The 20,168-nt window shown below is 65.3% G+C and overlaps 1 protein-coding gene across 2 annotated transcripts; it reads right to left on the bottom strand.

Annotated features, from left to right (window-relative positions):
• Positions 1-157: 157 nt before the first annotated feature.
• ITGA3 (integrin subunit alpha 3) lies at positions 158-16,150 on the bottom strand. 2 transcript variants are annotated; one of them, XR_008825962.1, is made up of 26 exons: positions 15,821-16,149; positions 9,574-9,695; positions 9,393-9,475; positions 8,692-8,941; positions 7,551-7,634; positions 7,065-7,272; positions 6,609-6,802; positions 6,292-6,380; positions 6,010-6,146; positions 5,726-5,812; positions 5,575-5,642; positions 5,200-5,336; positions 4,749-4,895; positions 4,553-4,650; positions 4,217-4,382; positions 4,056-4,124; positions 3,890-3,969; positions 3,550-3,627; positions 3,258-3,360; positions 3,017-3,187; positions 2,787-2,900; positions 2,531-2,644; positions 2,238-2,336; positions 2,026-2,151; positions 1,323-1,486; positions 941-1,078 (listed from the first exon to the last, which is right to left on the bottom strand). XR_008825962.1 is itself a non-coding variant. In XM_056362520.1 (25 exons), the coding sequence occupies exons 1-25, from the start codon at positions 15,988-15,990 to the stop codon at positions 920-922; spliced, it is 3,153 nt and encodes a 1,050-aa protein (XP_056218495.1). In that variant the 5' UTR covers positions 15,991-16,150; the 3' UTR covers positions 158-919. The 2 variants fall into 2 exon arrangements, 1 of the variants encoding a protein (XP_056218495.1); XM_056362520.1 differs by lacking the exon at positions 1,323-1,486 and having other exon boundaries at positions 158-1,078; positions 15,821-16,150.
• Positions 16,151-20,168: the final 4,018 nt, after the last annotated feature.

Raw genomic sequence — 20,168 nt, 5'->3', positions numbered from 1 at the left:
CCCCCCTCCCCTTCCTGCCCAGGGCACCCCCCGCTAAAACACAACCCTCTTCCCCACCCCTACCCCCCTGTCAGCCGTGACACGGAGACAAGGGGTTACAAATCCCGGAGCGAGGCTTTATTGGGCCCCGCAATGGGGGCAACGGGGGGGGGGGGGGGGGGCGGGTAGGTAAGCGGGGTCCGGGGGTCCTGGGCCCCCCCCACCCCAGTACCGACCGTGCTCCGGGGCTCAACACCCAAATGCCGACAGGAGACACGGCATAACGTAACCCCTGGGGCAGCGCCCACGGGAGATAAGGCTGCGGGGGACCCACACCCGGCCTCATACATGCACCCCCCAAGTCAAAGCTGTGTCCAGTACAGACTGGAGGGCGCTGGACGTGCAGGACCAGGCCCCTGCGCTGTGCTGGGGAGGGCTCGGCAGGGGAGGAAGGAATGCAATCTCACCACCCCCATCCCCACGACAACACGGAGCCTGGGGGCAAGCAGAGGGGGGGGGTCCCACACCCAGTGAATGGGGATGCAGGGGGGTGGGGAGCAAGCATGTCCCAGCGTGGTGCAAGGACATGTCCCAGCATGTAAGGACACATGTGGGACACTGTGAGGAGTGTCTGCACAGGGTGGGGGGGGGGGAAGGCACTCGGTGAGACCAGCAGCGGTCCTGTCAGGGAACTGGGGGGGGGGGGGGGGCATCTTTGGGGCTCACCCCCACGAGCGTGCAAGACACGAGCGTGCAAGAGTGGGGCTGCGTGCCGCTAGCCCAGGGAGGCAGATGGGAGCTGCGGAAGCCAGCACTGGGATGTGGCCGCATCCCAGGGGGAGGCAGGTGGAGGGGCTGGGGAGGGGGGGAATGCACTTGTGCAAAATCAAACACGGGCCCTCGTGCTCCCCTCACATGGGCCAGGGGGTGGGCGGGGGTCTCAGTAGTACTTCTCTGGCTCCTGCCACTTGGTCACCCAGTGTTTCTTGCATCGGCGGGGCAGGAGGCCGCCGGGCTGGTAGCGCTGCTCCTGCCGGATCCTCACCGCGTGGTACTTGGGCATGATCCGGTAGTAGCGGGTCCGCTGGAAGAAGTCGCACTGGGGGGAGGAGGGAGAGGGTCAGTGTGAGGCTGGGGCGTGACACTGGCGGGTGAGGGAGAGACCCCAGAGCTGGTGGAGAGCAGAGGCAAAGGGAGCAGCAGTCCTGGAGCCACCGGGAGAGACCCCACAGAGCCCCCCGTCACCTATAGGGACCCTATAGGAGAGATGAGGCAGTGAGGAAGAGGAGAGAAGGCTGAAGAGGAGGAGGATGCCACTGCAGCTGGCCCCCACGGGGCATTACCAAGCGGGTGGCGTGGGCGCCTGGGGGGGGGGGCAGTGGGGCTGCCCCCCCCCTTAGTAGTCATCTGTCAGCCGCTCGGTTTCTGATGGCTGGATCCTCATCTCTGCCTTCTGCCCCTTGGCTTCATACATGGCCCGCGTGTTGGCCCGCCGGAAGAAACCGCACTGTGAGGAAGGAGGTGACAGGGGTCATGGGGGGACAGGATAGGGACCAGGGGGTGTGGTCCTGTGGGGTGGGGGGGAGCAGGGCGGAAAGCTGCCCTATTGCACCCTCACCCCGGTGCTCACTCCTGGGGATGCTACAGGGTGGGTGGCCTGGCAGATCTACCTAACCTCCTGTCAGGGGGTCCCCCAGGGGGCTGGGGGTCCCCAGAAGGCTAGACCCCACCCAATCCCTACAGCACAGGGGGAGGTGGGAGGCATTGGGGGTGAGGAGGTGCCATCGTTGAACCCTGCTTTGGCTGGGTTTTATTATTTGCAACTCCCAAAACGTTTTGCACCAGCTGACAAGTCAGGATGCTCTCTGCTCCTCTTTCTCATCACTCTGCAGGTGAGCACCTCCAACCTGGGGGGGCACCTTCCACCCACCACTCTGAGCATCCTTGCCAGGTGGGGAGGATGGCAGCTACCAGTGACACGAGCCTGTCAGCTCTCAGCACGGCTCCTGCACCCCTCCCTGGGAGGGGAACCGGGCACCCCCTCACCTTCCAGAGCAGGAGGATGATGAGCCCCAGCAGCAGCAGCCCAGCTGCCACCGCCACCAGCACCAGCCACAGCGCGATCTCGGCCGGCTGCTCCTCTATCAGCTCTGAGTCCACGTCCACAGAGAACTGGAAGGGCCAAGAAGAGCCCCATCAGGGGAAGAGCTCCCAGTGGCTCCCAGCCTGTCCCAGTAAGAGGCTCTGGCATCACTCACCCGCACCGTATGGTTCCTCATGTTGATGGTGGGGATGTGGGTCCGAAGGAAGAGCGTCGCGGTGCCGTCCACCTTCACCCGGTCGAAATCACTGTACTCCTGCAGGGATGTGGGTGGTGGGGGAACACAGGGACAGGGCGGGGCATGGTAGGAACACACAGATGATGGGGGGCAAGCGACAGGTGTTAGCTTCTGAGGCGAGACCTGGGGAGCTCGGTGCCCTGTTTCAGCACTGTCCCCAAGGGAGCAGCCCAGCCTTGACCCCATCACCCCCCACGGGGTCCCGCACTGACCTCGATGAAGGTGCTGTTCCACACGCGGGCACGGATGCTGAAGGTGGTGGGGTGCTGGGTGTGGAGGAGGGCGCACTCAAACCAGATGCAGCGAGCAGTGCCCTTGGAGCAGCTCTGGGAGGTAAGAGGGGCATTGGGGGGGGGGAAATTAGAGCCCACAATGCACTGCACTGGGGCCAAGAAGCCGCGTGCACAGTGGTCCCAGTACAGGGCACGTGCTGCTGGCCCCCCTCCACCTCCTACAGCCCCCACTCACCAGCACCACCTCTGACCTGGCCTTCTTGGCGGTGGCCAGGGTGATGGGGGGCTCTGCTGGCTCGGGGGGCTCCAGCTCCCGCCTCTGTCGGGCCGATGCCTGGTCCTCCAGCAGCTGCAGGCGGGGACAAGCCCCATCAGAGCCCAGGCAGCTCTGCCCACACTGGGCTGATGGGGTGGCAATGGGGCAGGGACACATCCCTGCAAAGCAGCAGGGACAAGGTCACTCACAGTGAGGTTGAGAGGGTTAATGACCCCCCCGGGGGGCTGGCAGGTCTCATTGCTGTTGACGAGGATCTCCGTGGGGTAGAGGAGCCATTTGCCGTTGGGGATCTCATAGGGCCACTCGAAGCCCAGCAGGATGGTGCCCAGGGTGCCCAGTGACTCGCCCTTGGTGGTCACCTGCAAAGCAGAGCAGGAGATTGAGACCGGCGCTCCCGACCCCCCCGGCAGTAGCCACCCCCCAGCTCACCTGGAAGTCGAAGCTGAGGGGGCTGCCCACGTCCTGCTCTCTCTGCATGGCCGACTCGCCCACCACCATCCCACTGAAGTGTGACTGGGCATGGGAGGAGGCTCTGGGGACAGGATGGGGTGGGGGACAGGCATGGTCAGTGGGGCAGAGGGGCAGGGAGCATCTCTGGGGCATCTGTCTGCCCCATTCCTGGGACACAGGGGGCCGTGCCCACTCCCCATGCAGCCAAATTCAGGAGGGGCGGGTGGAGGGGATGCAGAGGGACAGGGTGGCACAGCCTCGCTGCACTCACATGGTCAGCGAGGACTGGATGCTATAGTCCACCAGCAGCTTGGCCAACACGGGCTGCAGATCCTCTTGGGTGCTCTGCCTACCAAGGCACAGGGGTCAGCGTCTCCCAGCCGCTAACAGCCCCCCAGATGGTGTGGGGCAGCCTCCACCCTCCCAGCAGAAGCAGCAGGGTCCCTGCCCTGCCCGCCCAGGAGCCCTGCCTGCTTTCCTGTCCTTCCCAGACCAGCAATGCCACCAGATACGATCCCAATCCACCACCGCGTTTCCACCAAGCAAAAGGGGCTGGCATCACTCCAGGCACCCTCTTCCCAGCCCATTTCCACCCACTCAGGGTCACTCACGTGGACAGATCCAGCCACACCAAGATCTCCCGTGTGTCCAACATGATCCCAATGGCCTCGAAGGTGATGATCAACTCTGCCTGCAGCACAGAGGGACCGTGGAGCAGCTCAGCTGGACCCCACCTTCCTGCCAAGCCTCCAAAAAGGGCTGGGGGGGAGCACTCACCCTCTGGTTCCTCTTAAAAGGGTTGCCCAGTTCACACAGCACCGTCTCTGCAAAGGTACAGGCTCCACTCTGGGGAGGGGGAGAGGGTGAGTACCATCCTGGCAAAGCCCACCCTCGTCCTTGTGCCTTCTGCAGCCAGGGAGGGGGACACCATCACCTACCGGGCGGACAGAGGAGGGCAGCAGGCTGGCCGGCACCGTGACGTTGAGCAGTGCCTCATGGGCATCCTCGCCGTTGGAAGGGGTGGTGGGCACATTGGTGATGTTGATGCTCAGGTAGAGCTTGCGCACGTCCCGGCTGTACTGCAGCACCTGGGTACCGTTCAGCCTGTGCAGAGACCATCCTCACTCAGTACACAGGTGGCCCACCCCAGTGGGATGGAAAGACCCCACCACCACCCAACACAGCCCAGGAGGGGCTGAGGGGTGACCTGTGGCCGAGGAGATGGCACAGCAGGGGACAGAGGTGTATGGGGACCCAGAGGGGCCCGCTGTCACCTGTGCAGGGGCTGGTTCTGGTCGGTGACAAAGCTGCTCTGGAGCTGGAGGTTGCTGTAGCACTTGTTGTCAGAGCCACACTCCTTCTGGAACTCGATCTGGAGGGACAGGGACATCCCCGTGAGCCTCCTCCCACCCCTCAGGCCAGGCTCGCTGCGGGGCCCACAGCCCAGCATCTCCATTATCCCCCTGGCACCTTGGTCTCGTTCTCATGGGACTGGTCCTGGTTGAGGACGGGGAAGGCGTCGAGGGAGTGGGGACCCAGCTGGAAGGTCCTGGGCTTCTCCACCAGTGAGTAGTTCATGGAGAGCACGATGGGGTGCAGCTTGTCTCGGATGTTGTCCTGCAGGGTGGGAGAAATCAGTGAAGCCCCAGCTCCCTCTCCAGCCCCCCTCTAGCTCCAGCCACAGCCAGGCAGCCCCCTGGCACATCTGGGGTACCAGCCCCTGCCCACACCCTGCTCAGAGACCCAACAAACTCATCACAGGATGGTTGGATGGATTTCCACCTCTTTTCCTGACTCTGCTGTTCCTCCACACCCCACCAACCCCCTTCTCTATCTCCCAGGAGCCCGTCTCTCAGCTCCAGCACCACATGTAAAGCAACCTGCAGCGCACACAAACACATGTGCACTCGCACATGCTCACCAGCAGCAGCAGCTCCTTGGACTCACAGCGGGTCTCAGGCATGGGGAAGATGCCATGGTAGGTGGCAGAGTGAGTCCCCAAAAACCTGACTCTGGGGGGGTGTCGGTCCTTGTCAGCCTCCAGGATGTACTCCAGGGCTGCAGGGAGAGCAGAGTGCCATGGGTGTTGCACACACACGTGCCTCCAACACCCTCCCATGTGCACACACACACGCCCACTGACCCGTGTGCATGTCCACCCTTAAACATGTGCTCCCCCTGCACGCACACATGCACATACCTATGTGTGCATGCACCCTTGCACGAGTGCTGGTGGGCACCCCACAGCACACCCCCACATGCACATGCACCCACACCTGCACCCCTGGGCACTCACTGATCTTCTCCTTGTAGTTGGGGTCTCCAGCACTCTGGTTGTAGGAGAAGCAGATGGTCACTGTAATACTGGGGGGGAAGGGGCCATGAGCGGGGCGCTGGCACCGCAGTGCCACGAGCAGGACCGGGGGCAGCAGAGCAGGGGGGCTCACCAGGAGTCAGGTGTGCACCGGGCAGGGTCCACCTTGCTGGGGCTCACCGTGAAGGTCTTGTTCAGGATGTTGATCACAGGCCGAGACCTAGGCAGAGATGGGGGTCGGCTGAGCTCCCCCCGGCAGCGCACAGCCCCTCCTTGCCTGTTGCCAGCTCCTGGAGCCAGGCACATTGCCCCATGCCCACCGCGCTGCCCTGCGGTGCGGGCAGGGGCAGGAGCCGTCCCTGCGAGGTGGGGGGGGGGCAGAGGGCTGCAAGACCTCCACCGCCCCCACTCCCTCACCTGAGAAGGACAATTCTCTCTGCCAAGCTGCCTACCAGGAGGTCGGGGTAGGAGTTACCGTCCACGTCCAGCCCCCCACTCAGTGAGTACCCAAAGGTCCACATGTGGTCAGGGTCCAGATCTGACCCACTGATCACCTGGAGTTGGGTTGGTGGGGGGGTGTCAGTCACTGCTCACCAGCCCCATGGATTTACCTGTTGCATACCACCCTGCAGCATAGGATGCTCGGAGGGGATCTGGAGCCCTGATGCCCCAGTGAGGGGCTCCCCATGAGGCCGTTACCTGCCGGGGTTTGTCCAGCAGCCCTTCTGCACTGCTGTGGTAGATGTAGACCTTGCCATGCCCCTCAAAAGGAGCCCCTACAGCAATATCTGTGGGGAGAAGAGCAGGGTCAGCCCCACAGCTCCCCCAAACACCCCCAACCCCTCTTCAACTCCCCCAGCCCTGCTCCTCCTTGAACAACCCCCCCAACATGTCCCCCATCTTCTTTTCACCCCAAACCTCCCCACAGCCCCTCAAGTGGGATCCTTTCTTACCTGGACACCCCCATCCAAAGGCAGCCCCGCTGCACCCCCCCATGGCGCTCCCCAGCCCCTCACCCTGGAAGCCGTCCTGGTTGATGTCGCCGATGCTGGCCACAGCGAAGCCAAAAGCAGAGTTGCTGGGGCCAGTGAGGACCAGGCTGGGGTGGGTCTGGAAGTCCCCCACCTCATTCATGTAGACATACACCGCACCCCCCACCTCCTGTTTCCGCTGGAAGTAGTAGGGGGCTCCCACCACCAGGTCCTGCCACCTGCGGGGCCGAGGGGTGGTTTGGCCTGGGGGCTGCCACATAGCCCCACCCCGCCACACCAGAAGTGGTGGAGACACCCCTCACCCCGCCCCCCCCCCCCCCCCCCCAAGAGCCATAAAATATGAGCCCCCCAAAAAAACCTCCCCACCCCCAGGGCTGTGTCCCCCCATGCTACAACCCACAGGGACCCCACTTGAGCAGCAGGATGCCCCAGGTGAGAGCCCACCCCGGGAGCTGGGGGGTCCCAGCCCCCCGCCCTCACCCATCGTTGTTGAGGTCTGCCAGGGCCACGGCGCTGCCGAAGTATGAGCCGACCTGGTGGCCGGGGAGCAGGAGGCTCCTCTGCAGCGTCTGCTGGGGGCTGCGGCTCAGCAGGTACACGGCACCCCTGTGCTTGTACCGGGGCGCACCCGTCACCACCGTCACTGCGTCCTTCTGCAGCACGGCCCTGCCCACCTCCGTGGTGTATCCTGCCACCAAACCCCACCAGTGAGATGGGGGCCAGCACGGAAACCCCCTGATGTGCCCACACCCACATCCCCCACCACCCCATGACCTCCTCCAGCACCCTAAACACCCTGGCATCACCTGTTGGCACCACTCCTGGGGGCTCCCCAAGCCCCCCTAACCCCCTTTAACACCCACCCCCAAGATTCCTCCTAAATCCACATTCCCCAAACCTCCTCCTCGCCCCAAATCTACCAAGCCCCCCCCCCAGGGGGAAGCTCCCTGTGCTGCTGTCCCCCACCTATATAGGTGTTGCCGTTCCTCTTGTTGGGGTAGGAGAACTCATGCAGTTCCCACATCTCCCGCTGCAGCATGTAGTTGGTACCTGCAACAATGCGGGGGGGGGGGTTAACCCGGCTCAGCACCTAGTGCCTTTGCACGCTTGCAGTGCATGTGGGCACACGCAGGATCACACAACCACACACAGTGGGGCTGGGAGGGGAGCTCCGGGGGTCGCCCGGCCCAGCCCCTGCTAGAGCAGGCTCTCCCCCAGCAGGCTGCACGGAGCCGCCCGGCGGGTCTGGGTGTCCCCAGAGACGGGGACCCCGCAGCCGCTCTGGGCAGCCTGTCCCAGCGCCCCCTCACCCTCAGGGCAGACAAGGTCTCCCTCATGTTCAGGTGGAACTTCCCGCGCTGCAGCTGGTGCCCGTGGCCCCTTGTCCTGGCGCCGGGCACCGCTGAGAAGAGCCTGGCCCCGTCCTCCTGACACCCACCCTCCAGATATCTGTAGGCATCGTAAGATCCCCCCTCCGCCTGCTCCAGGCTGAACAGCCCCAGCTCTCTCAGCCCTTCCTCTAAGGAAGATGCTCCAGCCCCTGCTGGATCCTCTCCAGTAGCTCCCAGTCTCTCTGGAACTGGGGAGCCCAGCACTACAGACGTGGCCTCACCAGAACAGAGCAGAGGGGTACGATCCCCTTCCTCAACCTGCTGGCCACACTCCGCCTCATGCCCTGCAGGGTCCTGCTGGCCCATGGGCAACCTGCTGGCCACCAGCACTCCCAGTGCCTTCCCTGCAGAGCTGCCTCCCAGCAGGTCAGCCACAGCCCTTACCGGTGCGTGGGACTGTCCCTCCCCAGGGGCAGGACCTGACATGTGCCTTTGCCCAAGTCTCCAGCCTGTCCAGGTCACACACCGAGATGCACACACACAATACTTGCAGGGCACACTCAGCTACATCCTCATGCACAAAAACACATCCACACGCTCCAGCGTGTGTGTGCATTCCCCATGTGCATGTGGGCACATAAGCACACACATCCTCTAGTGTGCACACAAACACAGATGCCCCTGCATGCACAAGGGGATGCCCAGAGGGGGCACGTGCAGCAGGCACCCCCCGGGAAGGGGGTTGTCCAGCCCTACTCCTCCCCAAGTACACGCACCTTGCCAGTTATAGGCACCAGGCGCCCCAAAATAGATGATGTTGGCGGTGAAGCCGGCACTGGTGCCCATCTGGCACATGCCGCTCTCGTCGGTGTCTGTGTTGGAGTTGCACATCTCGTTGTGGTAGGTCTGCCACTCGTCACTGATGTTGAGGCGCAGGTCATTGCCCCGCACGTAGCACTTCCCCACCATGCGCCGCTGGTCCTCGCTGCCCGACCACAGCACCTTGGTGTAGCGGTGAGCACAGGCCTGCCAGGACACCCTGGCAATCACCTCAGTGCCTGTGGCACCCCCAAAAATGAGGGACCACCACCCCACCCCCCTTGTGCCGCCTCTGCCCTGATCCCAGTGTCAGGCCATATAGACAGAAGTTGCCCTGCCATTAATGCAGCCCATATGCCACAGCATTATCCCGGCTACAACGGTCTATAGGGTATGAGGGTGTCCCACCATCCGAGAGCTCCAGTCCATCCCACACCAGCATGCACCAGAAGCGGGGTCCAAGCACCCTGTCACCCCACAGCTCCCTGCCCCAGGGGCCCTCCTGCAGTGCCTCTGCCTCGTGCCACCACACTGGGGACATGTGCAAGACCCACATGAAAGCACCAACAGCTCCCTGGTGCCCTTGTGCAGTCACGCAAGGCAGCAGCTCAGCACTGGCACACACGCGTGCCAAGAACTGGGGTGCACGTGCACTCACCAGCACCCTCCCTGCTGGCTGCCGCTGGCTGGCCACTGTCACTCCCAGCCACATGTCATCGATGATGGCCTTGTCCGGCTCACCTGGATGAGGAAGACAGCGTGACAGCAGGGACCCCCACCACCCCCAGAGCCCCCCCACATCGGTGGGTATTTTGGGGTGCCCTTGAGGACTCACGTACTCTTCAACTCAATGTCGAGCCGCTGGCAGTCACTGGTGGAGGCAGTGAGGGGGCAGGCATAGACAGCGCCCGTCCGCGTGCTGTTGGTCGGCTCCACATCTTGGGGGGCCCCCACCAGCAGCCTGGGGGGCAGAGAGGGGATGGGGGGTATTGGGGGGGGGGGGCAGCAGGTCCACCCATCCCAATGCCCTCTGCCTCATTTTGGGGGGAGGGGCAAAGCCAGGCAAGCTGCCCTGCGGGAAGAGGACGGTGGGGCAAGATGGTGGCCAGGAGGCACTCTGAAGGAATGGGAACTGCTTCCCTGGAGCACATCATGCCTTGCCACCCCCAAATAATGGGCGGCAGCGGACCCCCAGCCCCATCTCCAGAGCAGGAAGGGGGTGTGTGTCCCCTCAGATGGGCATGCACAGGGCTGGCAGCCACCAGCCTCTCACCCCTAGCACGCTGAAAGAGCTCACAGGACGGGGCAGGGGACAGTGACAGACACACTCCTCACAGGACCTGATCCCAGCCTGGGCACACGGCTGAGCCCCCCATCCCAGTGCACAGTGTGGGGGTGCAGGAACAGGGCATCAGGCTGACGTCTGCAAACCGTGCCGGCATGGAGATGCAAAGTGGGGGGAAGCTGCTCAGCACAACCAGCACCAGGGCCCCCACACTTGTGTAAACAGCCACAGCCCTTCCCGGCCAACCTTTGAGCTGCCTCTGCGGCACAGCTGCGACGTGTCCGGCAGACAGGCTCACCCTCTCCCGCCGCAAGAACCGGGTGTCCCGGCAAGACAAAGGGGGGACCCTCCCAGGAGTAGGGAGGGTGAACTGGGACCAGCTCCAGAAGGGGCACACGTGTATCCCTCTTCCCAGATGGGGTGTGGTCCAGGCTTGCCTCCCCCTCTCTGGGCAGCACTGGGGGTCTCAGGGGAGGCAGCACCCTTCCGGGGTGACTCAGGCCACCCGGACAGAGACATCCCAGCTGAGTCACGGCGGTGCCATGCAGGTGGGAGGACATTGGCATCCCTGGAGGGGTGTCCAGCCTGGAGATTGGCAATGCAACACCCGCAGCCCAGCTCCACATGCACTCATCCCCAAGAGGCTTTAGGGTGATGCTGAAGGGACCCCCGATGCACCTGAGCCCCCCACACCCCAAGGGATGAGGCTGGGGACCCCAGGTAGCAGCAGGGCACAGGATCCACAGCCCTGCCATGGGGCTGGGGGCTGGCAGGAGGACCCGGCCTGCCCGGTGGGCTCCGGAAAGGCCAGCCTTTCCGCCGGGAAGTCCTTTGGGATTGCGAGGACAATGGCGTGGAGGAGGCACGGCCACCCTGTGCCAGCAGAGGAAGCGTGTCCCTCCTCGCAGGCAGGATGGAGGCAGGCTGCCGGAGGGGACAGGGCACCCAGGTAGCTGCCGCTGCCCCCAGACCCTATCACAGGGCACGGGGTAACGAGCTGGCCGGCCCCCAGCACGGCCCCCAGCCAGGACAGGGGCAAGCCCAGCTGTCCCCATCCCAGCGCCACCGGGAAGGGAGCAGCGAGGCTGCGGCGGGCAGGAGGCCGGGAGCCGGGCACGTCGGGGCGGCTGACTCAAAGCCCAGGCACCGGAGGAATGTGGGGCCCCAGGCAGCCCCCGCCCCGGCACGCCGCCCCCCCCCCCCCCCCGGGGACGGGCACCGCCAGCGGCACCGCTCCGGCTGAGTCAGCCAGATGCTGCAGGTGGGGGGGCTGTGTCGCTCAGCTGCAGGAAAGAGCCCCCGCAAAGGAGTGCAATGGCGGGGGGAACACGGGGCTGGGGATGCCCGTGGCATTCACATCCCTCTGGGAAAGTGGGACCCACCGGGTGCGAAGGCAAGGGTGGGCATGGGGTGGGTGGGGGTGTGATTCCTCCTGACGTTTTCCAGCTCGGCACAAAGGAATCTGCCCCCCCCAATTCCTGCCCCTCCCCCAGACTTGAGGGACGGGGACACACGCACACAAGGGGCACCATTGTCCCCACTTACCTGGGGGGGTGGGGGGGGGTGGGAGAAGTGACTCAGTGCAGCCACTGTGACTCAGGGATGGAGGAAGAAGCCGGGGGCAAGCCCTTCCCCCCCACCCCAAGCCCCAGCAGGACCCACAGCCCTCGGGTGCTGCCCCACCATCGGCGCAGCTCCTGGGGGCACACGGTATAGCCCCTTGCTGGGGGCTGCCACAGCCGAGACCTGCCCCCAGACTCCCCAGTGGTCCTGGCTCAAGCCAGACCCCCAGCTCTCCCCATAGCCATGCCCACGGCTCCTGGGGGGTGGGAGCTGGCCCAAGTCAAGCAGCTCCGACGCCTTGCCGCTTCCAGCCAAGATTTCCCAGCACGGCTGCCCACCCACGGGCTCTGCTCCTGGGGGGCAGGTCACAGGATGCTGGGAGCTTCTGAGCCCCACCAGAGCCGGGGGCAGGGGACTTGGCCAGACACATGCACAGGCATTCCCCACCTGTGTGCGCTCCAAGTGCCATGCAGAGCCCAGATACCTCAAGATACAGGAAAACCAGAAGCTGGGTGCTGGGGCTCCCATCTTGGGGGAGGACAGGACCAGTTTGTGGCACTGGCTCCAGCCGGATGGGGGGCTGAGGAGACAGGCTCAGCCCAGGGACAGCAAAGCCAGCGATGGTCAAACAGCAGCAAGAGGGGGAGGCTGGGAAGGGAGGGAGGCAGGAATGCGAGAGGCCATGCCCCGTCCTAATCTGCCCTGGTAGAACCGGGGGACGGCGGCAGGGGGGGTCCCAGCGGCGCTGGCTGGGCTGGGTGGCTGCGGGATGATCTTGGCACCAGGGCACCGACCGGCCCCAAAAATGCAGCTGACCCCAGGTTGGAAGAGGTCTGATGGGGACGGCAAAGGACATCCAGCCCCAACACCACAGCAAGGGGAGCAGAGACTGTGCAGGGTGGGCTGGCCTGAGCCCCGAGGGGCTCTGCAATGGGGGGCTGTGCTCCCCCCCAAGCCCCCCCCAGCAGGGAGCAGCTGGGCAGTGAGTGCAGTGCGTGCCTCATCCATCTCCCGACATACTGGAGGGATGACAAGCGCCAAGAGGGGGAGAGCAGGCAGGAGGGCAGGGGCTGCAGCGCAGTACCCTATCCTGCTCCACCATCCCATCCCTGGCCACAGGCAGTGATGGTGCAGTGGGGCACGGGGACCCTCCCCAAACCTCCCACCTCAAACCTCACCCTACACTGGGGCTGTAAGATGCTCCAGCTTTGAGAGATCAGCTCCACAACTGGGCTGCAGGGCCCCCCCAGACTCCCAAAGGCGGGCAGCCAAGGGGCATCCCTGACACAGCCCACCCCCGCCAGGCTCCGCTCCAGACTCGAACCACCACCACCCTGACGCACCCCCAGCTTGCAATGGGAGGGGAGGCCCTGCGATGATCAATCACCCCCAGGGAGCCCTGAGCGGGCAAATCTGCTGATGCCCACACCAGCAAGGAGGTGGGAGAGGGGGAGATGGCCCCTGAAGCAGCAAGGGATGGATGGACAGATGCCGGCCCCGCTGTGATGAATCCATCCCCCCTCTGCCTGCCAAGGAGCCGCAGCCCCACAGGACCCCAGCAGTTTTCACGGCCCCTGGCCAAGGCAGGAGGAGCTCAGCCAGGCCGGCTCTGGCAATCAGCACAAAATCAGGCGAGGGGGAGGGAAAGCTGGGAATTCAGCTGGCCCCGCTGCCAGCCAGGATCAGACAGACCCCCAAGCACCAGGCAGAGCCCCTGCTTCCCCCACACACACAGGAGGGAAACTGAGGCACCCAGCAGATGTGGGTGCTGCCTCCCACCTACACACACAGGGCCCCCAGCCTCGCCAGCACAGATGCACTGTGCCTCAGTTTCCCCAAACGCACATGGGTCAGAGTCTCCTGGGTCCTGCCAGCACAACCACGAGCCATGCCAGCCCCGAGCCTGTGGGAGCAGCCAGACGCCAGTGCAGCACCAGCAGCCGAAGCAGTCTCTTAATCTCGGGGAGGCAGATAAGGCAGATAACACCGCTGCTTCCACCTTGCCTTCACCTGGCCCCGGGAGGAGCGAGCAAACAAACCTTTGCATGGGCACAGCTCCAGGACATGAAAAACACCACCGGGGTGGGGGGGGACTCTGGCATCGCTCGGGCCACACCAGCCTGGCCCCCTGCCAGCACCCAGCTGGGAAGTGGCTCTCCCCACCCCACCGGGAGGCCAGGAATGCCAGCTGTGCACCCGACCAACCTTGCCCCACTGCCATCCCAACACGTGCAGCAGCCCACATCACAGCGAGGCCAGGCACCGGAGCCCCCCCCAGAAGCACCTGACAGCTCCCCTCCCCCCACACCCCACACCCCCCCATCAGGAAGCGTCCCTTTCCTGTCCCCACCCCGGCTGCACCTGTGTGGGCCTGCCCGGTGAGCCAAGGGCAGGGAATGCTCCGTGCAGCACCGGGGCTGAAGGAGGGGAGCGGGTGCACCCCCACGGTGCTGCAGCCCATCTCAGGGCCCCCACCCCCATCCCCGCTGCAGCCGGGCTCCGGGGAGGAAGCCGAGGGCTGGCCACCATGGGATGGGGGAGCCGAGGGCATGCCTGCACCCGCCAGCCCCATCTCACCGCATCCACTCCAAACGGCTCCGACGCCCTAGGTTGGGGGCCACAGACACCCCCACGGAGGGAGCAGACCCTGCGGCTCTTCCAGGCCTCTGCCATGCTCCCACCTGTACAGACCACCCAGCTCTACTGCCCACCCACAAGGCCCAGTGGGGAAGCAGCGAGGCACCTGGCACCCCACAGCCCCTCTGCGCTCACAAGGGTCCTGTCCCCCGCAACGGGGACGGGCAGTGGAGGGCTCCCACGGGCAGGGGGTGTGTGAATCCCCTGGGGCTTTCGTGCTCCAAAGCCTTTCCCCCCACAGAACGCCAGGCCTCCACACCTCACCAGCATCATGCTCAGACACGCATGGGCCACGTGGCCCATGCTGGGGGATCACAGGCCCCTGCCAGGTGGGGCTAAACCCCCCGAACCCCCCCCAAGACTGAGCAACAGCAACTGCCAACATCTCAGGGAGATGGATGAATCAATCTGTCCCAGTGCCAGCCAAGACCCCGACCTCGATGCCTGCCCACCAGCTGCTCTGATGCCACTGGAGCTGGGGAAACCAGCCATGGAAGGGAGCCAGTGTGTCCCCATGGGGGACAGGGGGTCCCCAGGGTGCTGGGCCGGCTCCCGCACCCCCACAGCTGCTCCACAGGGAACAGCTTCACTCCCCTCCAGGACTCCTGGACAAGCGCAACAACAAGACGTCCCATGGCAGGACAAGCGGCCAAAATGCATCTCTGGAATGCGGAGCAGCAGATGCCTCTGTCCGGCAGCTGCCACCAATCCCTCTGTCAGAGGCACGGTGGAAAAAAGGGAGCCCTCCGGGTGTCCGCAGGGCCCCCCCCCCCCCGCCAGGAGCTCCCTAGGAGGGTGAGCCAGCAAAACCTGTGCCCCCAAGCAAGAAAAACCCAACCTAGCCCAGCCCCAGCGCCTTCGCCCGTACATGCACCTCCACACCGACCGTGCACCTCCGGCCACGAGGGAGCTGGGGATGCTGCCGGGGGCCCGGCCGAGCGGGGGGACAGCAGGGGACACGGCGGGGACAGCAGTGGGATCGCACGGAGAATGCTCCGGCTGAAAAGGGCTTTTGTGGGGGCTTTGCTGGGCAGCAAGAGTCACAGTTCAGCAGGTTCCCCAGGGGCGGCGCAGATCGGGGCCAAGGGGGGACGCGATGGGCTTCACAGCCACCCGGTGAGGGTCGGCGGGGCCGGGCCAGGCCCCGCAGGTGGGGGGGCTCCCCCCTGGGGGGGCTGCCGGGCTCCCTGCCCGCACTGCTGCCTCGGCACCACACCGGGGTCCTGCGTGGGGACCCTGCGGCGGGTGCTCAGCACCCCGAGAACGGGGCGAGGGGCGACGCGGGGTCAGGCTGCGACCCTCCCCCCCCCCCCCCCCAGAAACGGGGGCTGCAACGCACAGCCACGAGCGGGGGGAACCCTCAACGCGCCCTTCGTGGCACGCGACTCCCCCTCACCCCACGCTCGGGGCTGGGGGCCGCCTCCTCCCACGGGACCCCCCCGCTCCCACCCAGCGCCTCGACCCCCGGGACGGCCCCCGACCCGCGGGACGGCCCCCTCCCGCGCCCTCGGCCCCCGGCAGTGCCTCCGGGCCCTTTGCCGTACCCCCGGGACCCCCCCCGGGAGCCCCCGCCCGCGGCCCCGCTCCCGCCCCGCACTCACAGGCACCGCTCCCGCCGCTCGGTCTGCCGGTGCAGCGCTACAGAGAAGCCGAAGAAGCCACCGGGGGTCGCGCCCTCCTTGAGCACCGGGAAGACGCGGTCCAGGTTGAAGGCGGCGGCGGCGCCCAGTAACGCGCCCAGCAGCGGCAGCAGCCCCGGCCGCCCCGCCATGGCCCGCACCGGCTCCCGCAGCCGCCGCCGACCGCGCCCCACCGGGGCCGGTGCGCTGCGGGCGGGGCCGGGCCGGGCAGGGCGCGCGCCCTTCCGGGCACTCCCCTTAAAGGGGCCGCGCACCCCCCCGCTCCCACCGGGCACCTGCGGGGAGGGAGGGGCGGCCCCGCGCCTGCGCGCGGGGGGGGCGGGGCGGGGCCGTACCTGCGCGTGCACGGCAGGAGCTGGGAGCATGCGCGGTGGTACCCGCCGCGGCCACGCAAGGTCGTGGTCACCCACGCGGGACAGTCGCGCACAGACACACATGGACACACAGAGACACAGAGACACAGACACACACAGACACAGACACGTACGCCCACTCACAGACACACAGACACACACGTACACACAGAGACGCACACAGAGGCACAGACACACATGTACACACATGCACAGACACACGGACATATGGACACAGACACAGACGCACAGACACACACACGTACACACACAGACACGTACACCCACACACACAGGTACACATACATGCACACAGACACAGAGACACACATGTATCACACAGACACACAGAGACACACAAGCGCCCAGCCCTGCAGTGGACTGGGGGCAGCAACCGCCAGACCCCCCCAAAAAAACACCCAACCCAGCTGGGTGGGGAGCCACGTCCAGCAGGACCCCCCCCTCCTGGGACCTCTGTGGGTGACACTCCCCCGGACCCCTGCTGCAGACCCTTTGGGATGAGACTCCAGGATGGACTGGGGGGCAGCTGCCCCCCCGCGGGGACAGGGGACACAGGGGTGGGGACACCATGCTTTCCCCCCTGCGGAGGTGGTGGCACCGGCTGCCTCAGTCCCCAACCTGGGCAAAGGTCACCAGGAGCCACCACAAAGCTCCCACCCGTGCCAGGAAACACGTGGGTGGGTGGCAGTGGCAGGGAAATCCCGCCCCGGGTGAGCGGGCTGCAGGATGTCCTGTGTCCCCCTCCCCAATGTCCCTGTGCCCTGGTACAGCTCCCACGCTGCACCATGTCACTGGAAAGAGTGATGGCACAGGAGACAGTCCCGAGGGCAGCGCGCTGGCAGCTGGCACATGGCTGTGGCACAGGGCCCTGTCCCTTGTCCCTCATTCCCCATCCCCTGTCCCCCACCCTGTCCCCTGTCCCTTGTCCCCCATCCCCTGTCCCCCATCCTGTCCCCCTGTCCCTTGTTCCCTGTCCCTTGTTCCCTGTCCCTTGTCCCCTGTCCCCCATCTCCTGTCCCCCCATCCCGTCCCCTGTCCTTTGTTCCTTGTCCCCCATTCCCTGTCCCTCGTCCCACATCCCCTGTCCCTTGTCTCCAGTCCCTGTCCCAGGGTCCCCCGTGGGGATCGCCACGACCCCGGCTCGGAGCACCCTGAACACCCACCACCTCCCTGGGGACAGGCGGATTTTCTCTGGTGGGTGACACAGTCCTCGGCATGGGGACAAAGAGCCCCGGCTGGGTGGCCAGGCCTCCTCCCGGCTTGGGGACATTTTGGGGTGCGATGGGACTGTCCTTGCCCACCGGACTGTCCGGTGTTTCAGGGTCTCACCCCAGAGGGTGCTGGCGCCCAGTGAGGGGTGTCTACGCCTAAGGAGCATGTTGACATCCGGTGGGGAGGGGTCTGCACCCGGGGGGGTATTAGCCCCCAGGGAGGGGCATTTCCTGCCGGGGGGGGGAGGGTATTAGCTCCCAAAGAGGGGGGTGGTCGCACCCACGAGGGATATGAACACCCAAGGGTGCCAGCCAGCAGAGGGTCGTTACTCCAAAAGGACACTAGGTGGCGCTGTCCGCCCAAGGATGCGGGGCTCTCAGTCCGCGCCCCCCCCGGCGTTGTGGCGGGGAGGGGGGCACAAGGGGACTCCGGTGGGCACTGCCGGGCTGCGGGGGCATTTCCAACCGGGGCATCTGGGGGAGAACCCCTCCAGCCTGGTGGGGGCACGGGGGAGAGACCCCTCCAGCCTCGTGGGGGACACACGGGGGCGCAGCCCCTTCAGCCTTTGTGGGGGGGCACGGGGGCCCTGCAGTCAGCTCTGCCAGCCCCTGCCCTACGCACCCCCCCCGCAAAGCCCCCTCCGGGTGCCCCAGTACAGCGAATTCTGCCATCCCCCACTGTCCTAGTTCACTCAGACTGGACCCCCGCCCCGCCCCCCGCCCCCCCGCCCCCCCCCCCCCTCCCCCCCCCCCCCCCCCCGCGAGCTCCAGCTCCCGGATTTCGGGATCCCGGATTTGGGGCTTCAGCAAGCACCAGCCTGGCCGAGGAGCCTCCGGCAGCCGGAGGCACCAGTGTCTCCTAGTCCCAAACTGGTTCAGGATTGCACAGACCTGCTCCCCGTTTGCACCCCGCTCCCCAGCCGCCTTCCCCGGCCCGCAGCTCTCCAACCGGCTTTTCCTGCTGGAGAACCCCCCTCCCAGAAGGAACCAGCCCTGGTGACAGTCCGGCTGGAGGGACAGCCGGGCCGGGGACCTGGGGATGCCCCAGCGGCTCCTCCGGGACCTTGGGAAACCTCCCCGGGGAGGGCCCCGCGGGGCTGCGGCCAGGACGGGCAGCGGGGCTGGGCTTGTCCCAGACGGTTCTGTCCCCCCTGGATTAATTCCCACATCTCAAATTATGTTTCCCATGCAGGGAGGTAAGCCCGTGCCATCACACACAGCTTCTGGATCAGGCTTCTGCTTCCTGCCTCATCCTGGCTGCTTCCCTACGGAAATGATCTCCAGTTCTATTTATTTATATTTTTATTTTCACATTTATTTTCATTTCTGTTCTTATTTCTATTTCTGTTTTTCTATTTTCCTAATTCTATTTCTGTATTTCTGTTTTTATTATGTTATTTCTATTTCTCCTCTTCCTCTTCCTCTTCCTATTCCATGCTTTCAATTTCCATTCTGTTCACATTTTTGATAATTTTCCTGCTTCACCGGTGCCTCCGGTGCTGGCGGCAGGACCGGGCCTCGAACCCTCGATCCCAGCGGCGGCGCAGCTCCCCGCTACAGCCATCAGGTGGCATCATTTCACCGCGCGGCACGGCTCGGGGCCCGAGGGCCGGGGGCGAGGGAGGGGCCAGGCCCCGGGGGGACACACAGAGGGGCAGGAGGGGAGAAACCCCGCTCAGGCTTAAGGAAAAGCCCCCAGACTCCGTTGCAGCCCCCCCAGCCCATCTCAGGGGTAAAGACCTGCCAGCAGAGGCAGAGACCCCACACCAAAATAAACGTCCCCTCCCCAAAGCCCCCCCCCCCCCCCCCCCCCCCCCGGCCCCTGCCCCGCCGGTGCTGGGTGGAGGAGGTGCCTGGGGACAGCCCTGCGAGTGGCCGGGGTGGCAGGGGCTGGCTTGGGGCCCGGGGCTGGGTGACATGCTGGGGGCTCTTAGGGCAGCGGGGGGGGCCGAGCCTGGGCTGGGGGTGGGAGAGTGGCACAGAGCCCCTGGGCAGGAGGTGGGTGTCCCGGGAATCAGGGCTTGTCACTGCCCCAAGGGCCCCACAGGGCAGGCAGCGGATGGCAAGTTTTGGGGTACGTGAGGGTCCCCCCACTTCATGAGGCTGGGGGGGACTCTGCCTTGGGGATGGCACTGAACTGGGAGACGCTGGTAAGTGCTGGGAGAAGGTGGAAGCCGTGTGTGTGTGTCTAAAACACACCCTTGTAGCCACCCAGCCCCAAGCCTGGATCCATCCTACTCCCTAACGCTAACCCTTCCTCACCCCTACCTCCAGCAAACACCCCCCACCCTGCACCCTCTCCAGATCCCCCCCTCAGCACCAAGAGTCCCTGGGGGCCCACCAATCCCCTTGCCAAAAGCCTCCCCTGAATTGCCCCACATCGTCCCCAGAGGCCCCGCCAGCCGCCCCCTCCTGCCCTGGCTCCTGCAGACAGGAGCCTGCGATCTTTATTTATTCCTTCTCCCTCCTTCACCCACTCTTTGTTGTTTCTTGAGAGAGGGAAAGAAGGAAAAAAAAAAAAAAAAGAGAAAAAAACACACACACAGAGGAGGCAGGAGCCTATTTTGCCTCCCAGGCAATATTTCTGGAGCCAATCGGAATGCGCACCCACCCTGCCCTGCTCCCTAATTAAAGGCTTTAAGCAGGCGGCCGGGGCTGGAGGTTTGGGCACAGTCTCTTGGTTGCTCCTTGCCAGAGCCGTGTGGAGGAGCCGGCCCTGGGCAC

This window comes from Falco biarmicus, chromosome 17 (genome assembly GCF_023638135.1).
Source record: "Falco biarmicus isolate bFalBia1 chromosome 17, bFalBia1.pri, whole genome shotgun sequence".
NCBI lineage: Eukaryota > Metazoa > Chordata > Aves > Falconiformes > Falconidae > Falco > Falco biarmicus.
Note: the sequence above shows the minus strand (reverse complement) of the source record. Positions and strands in the feature narration are given on the sequence as shown.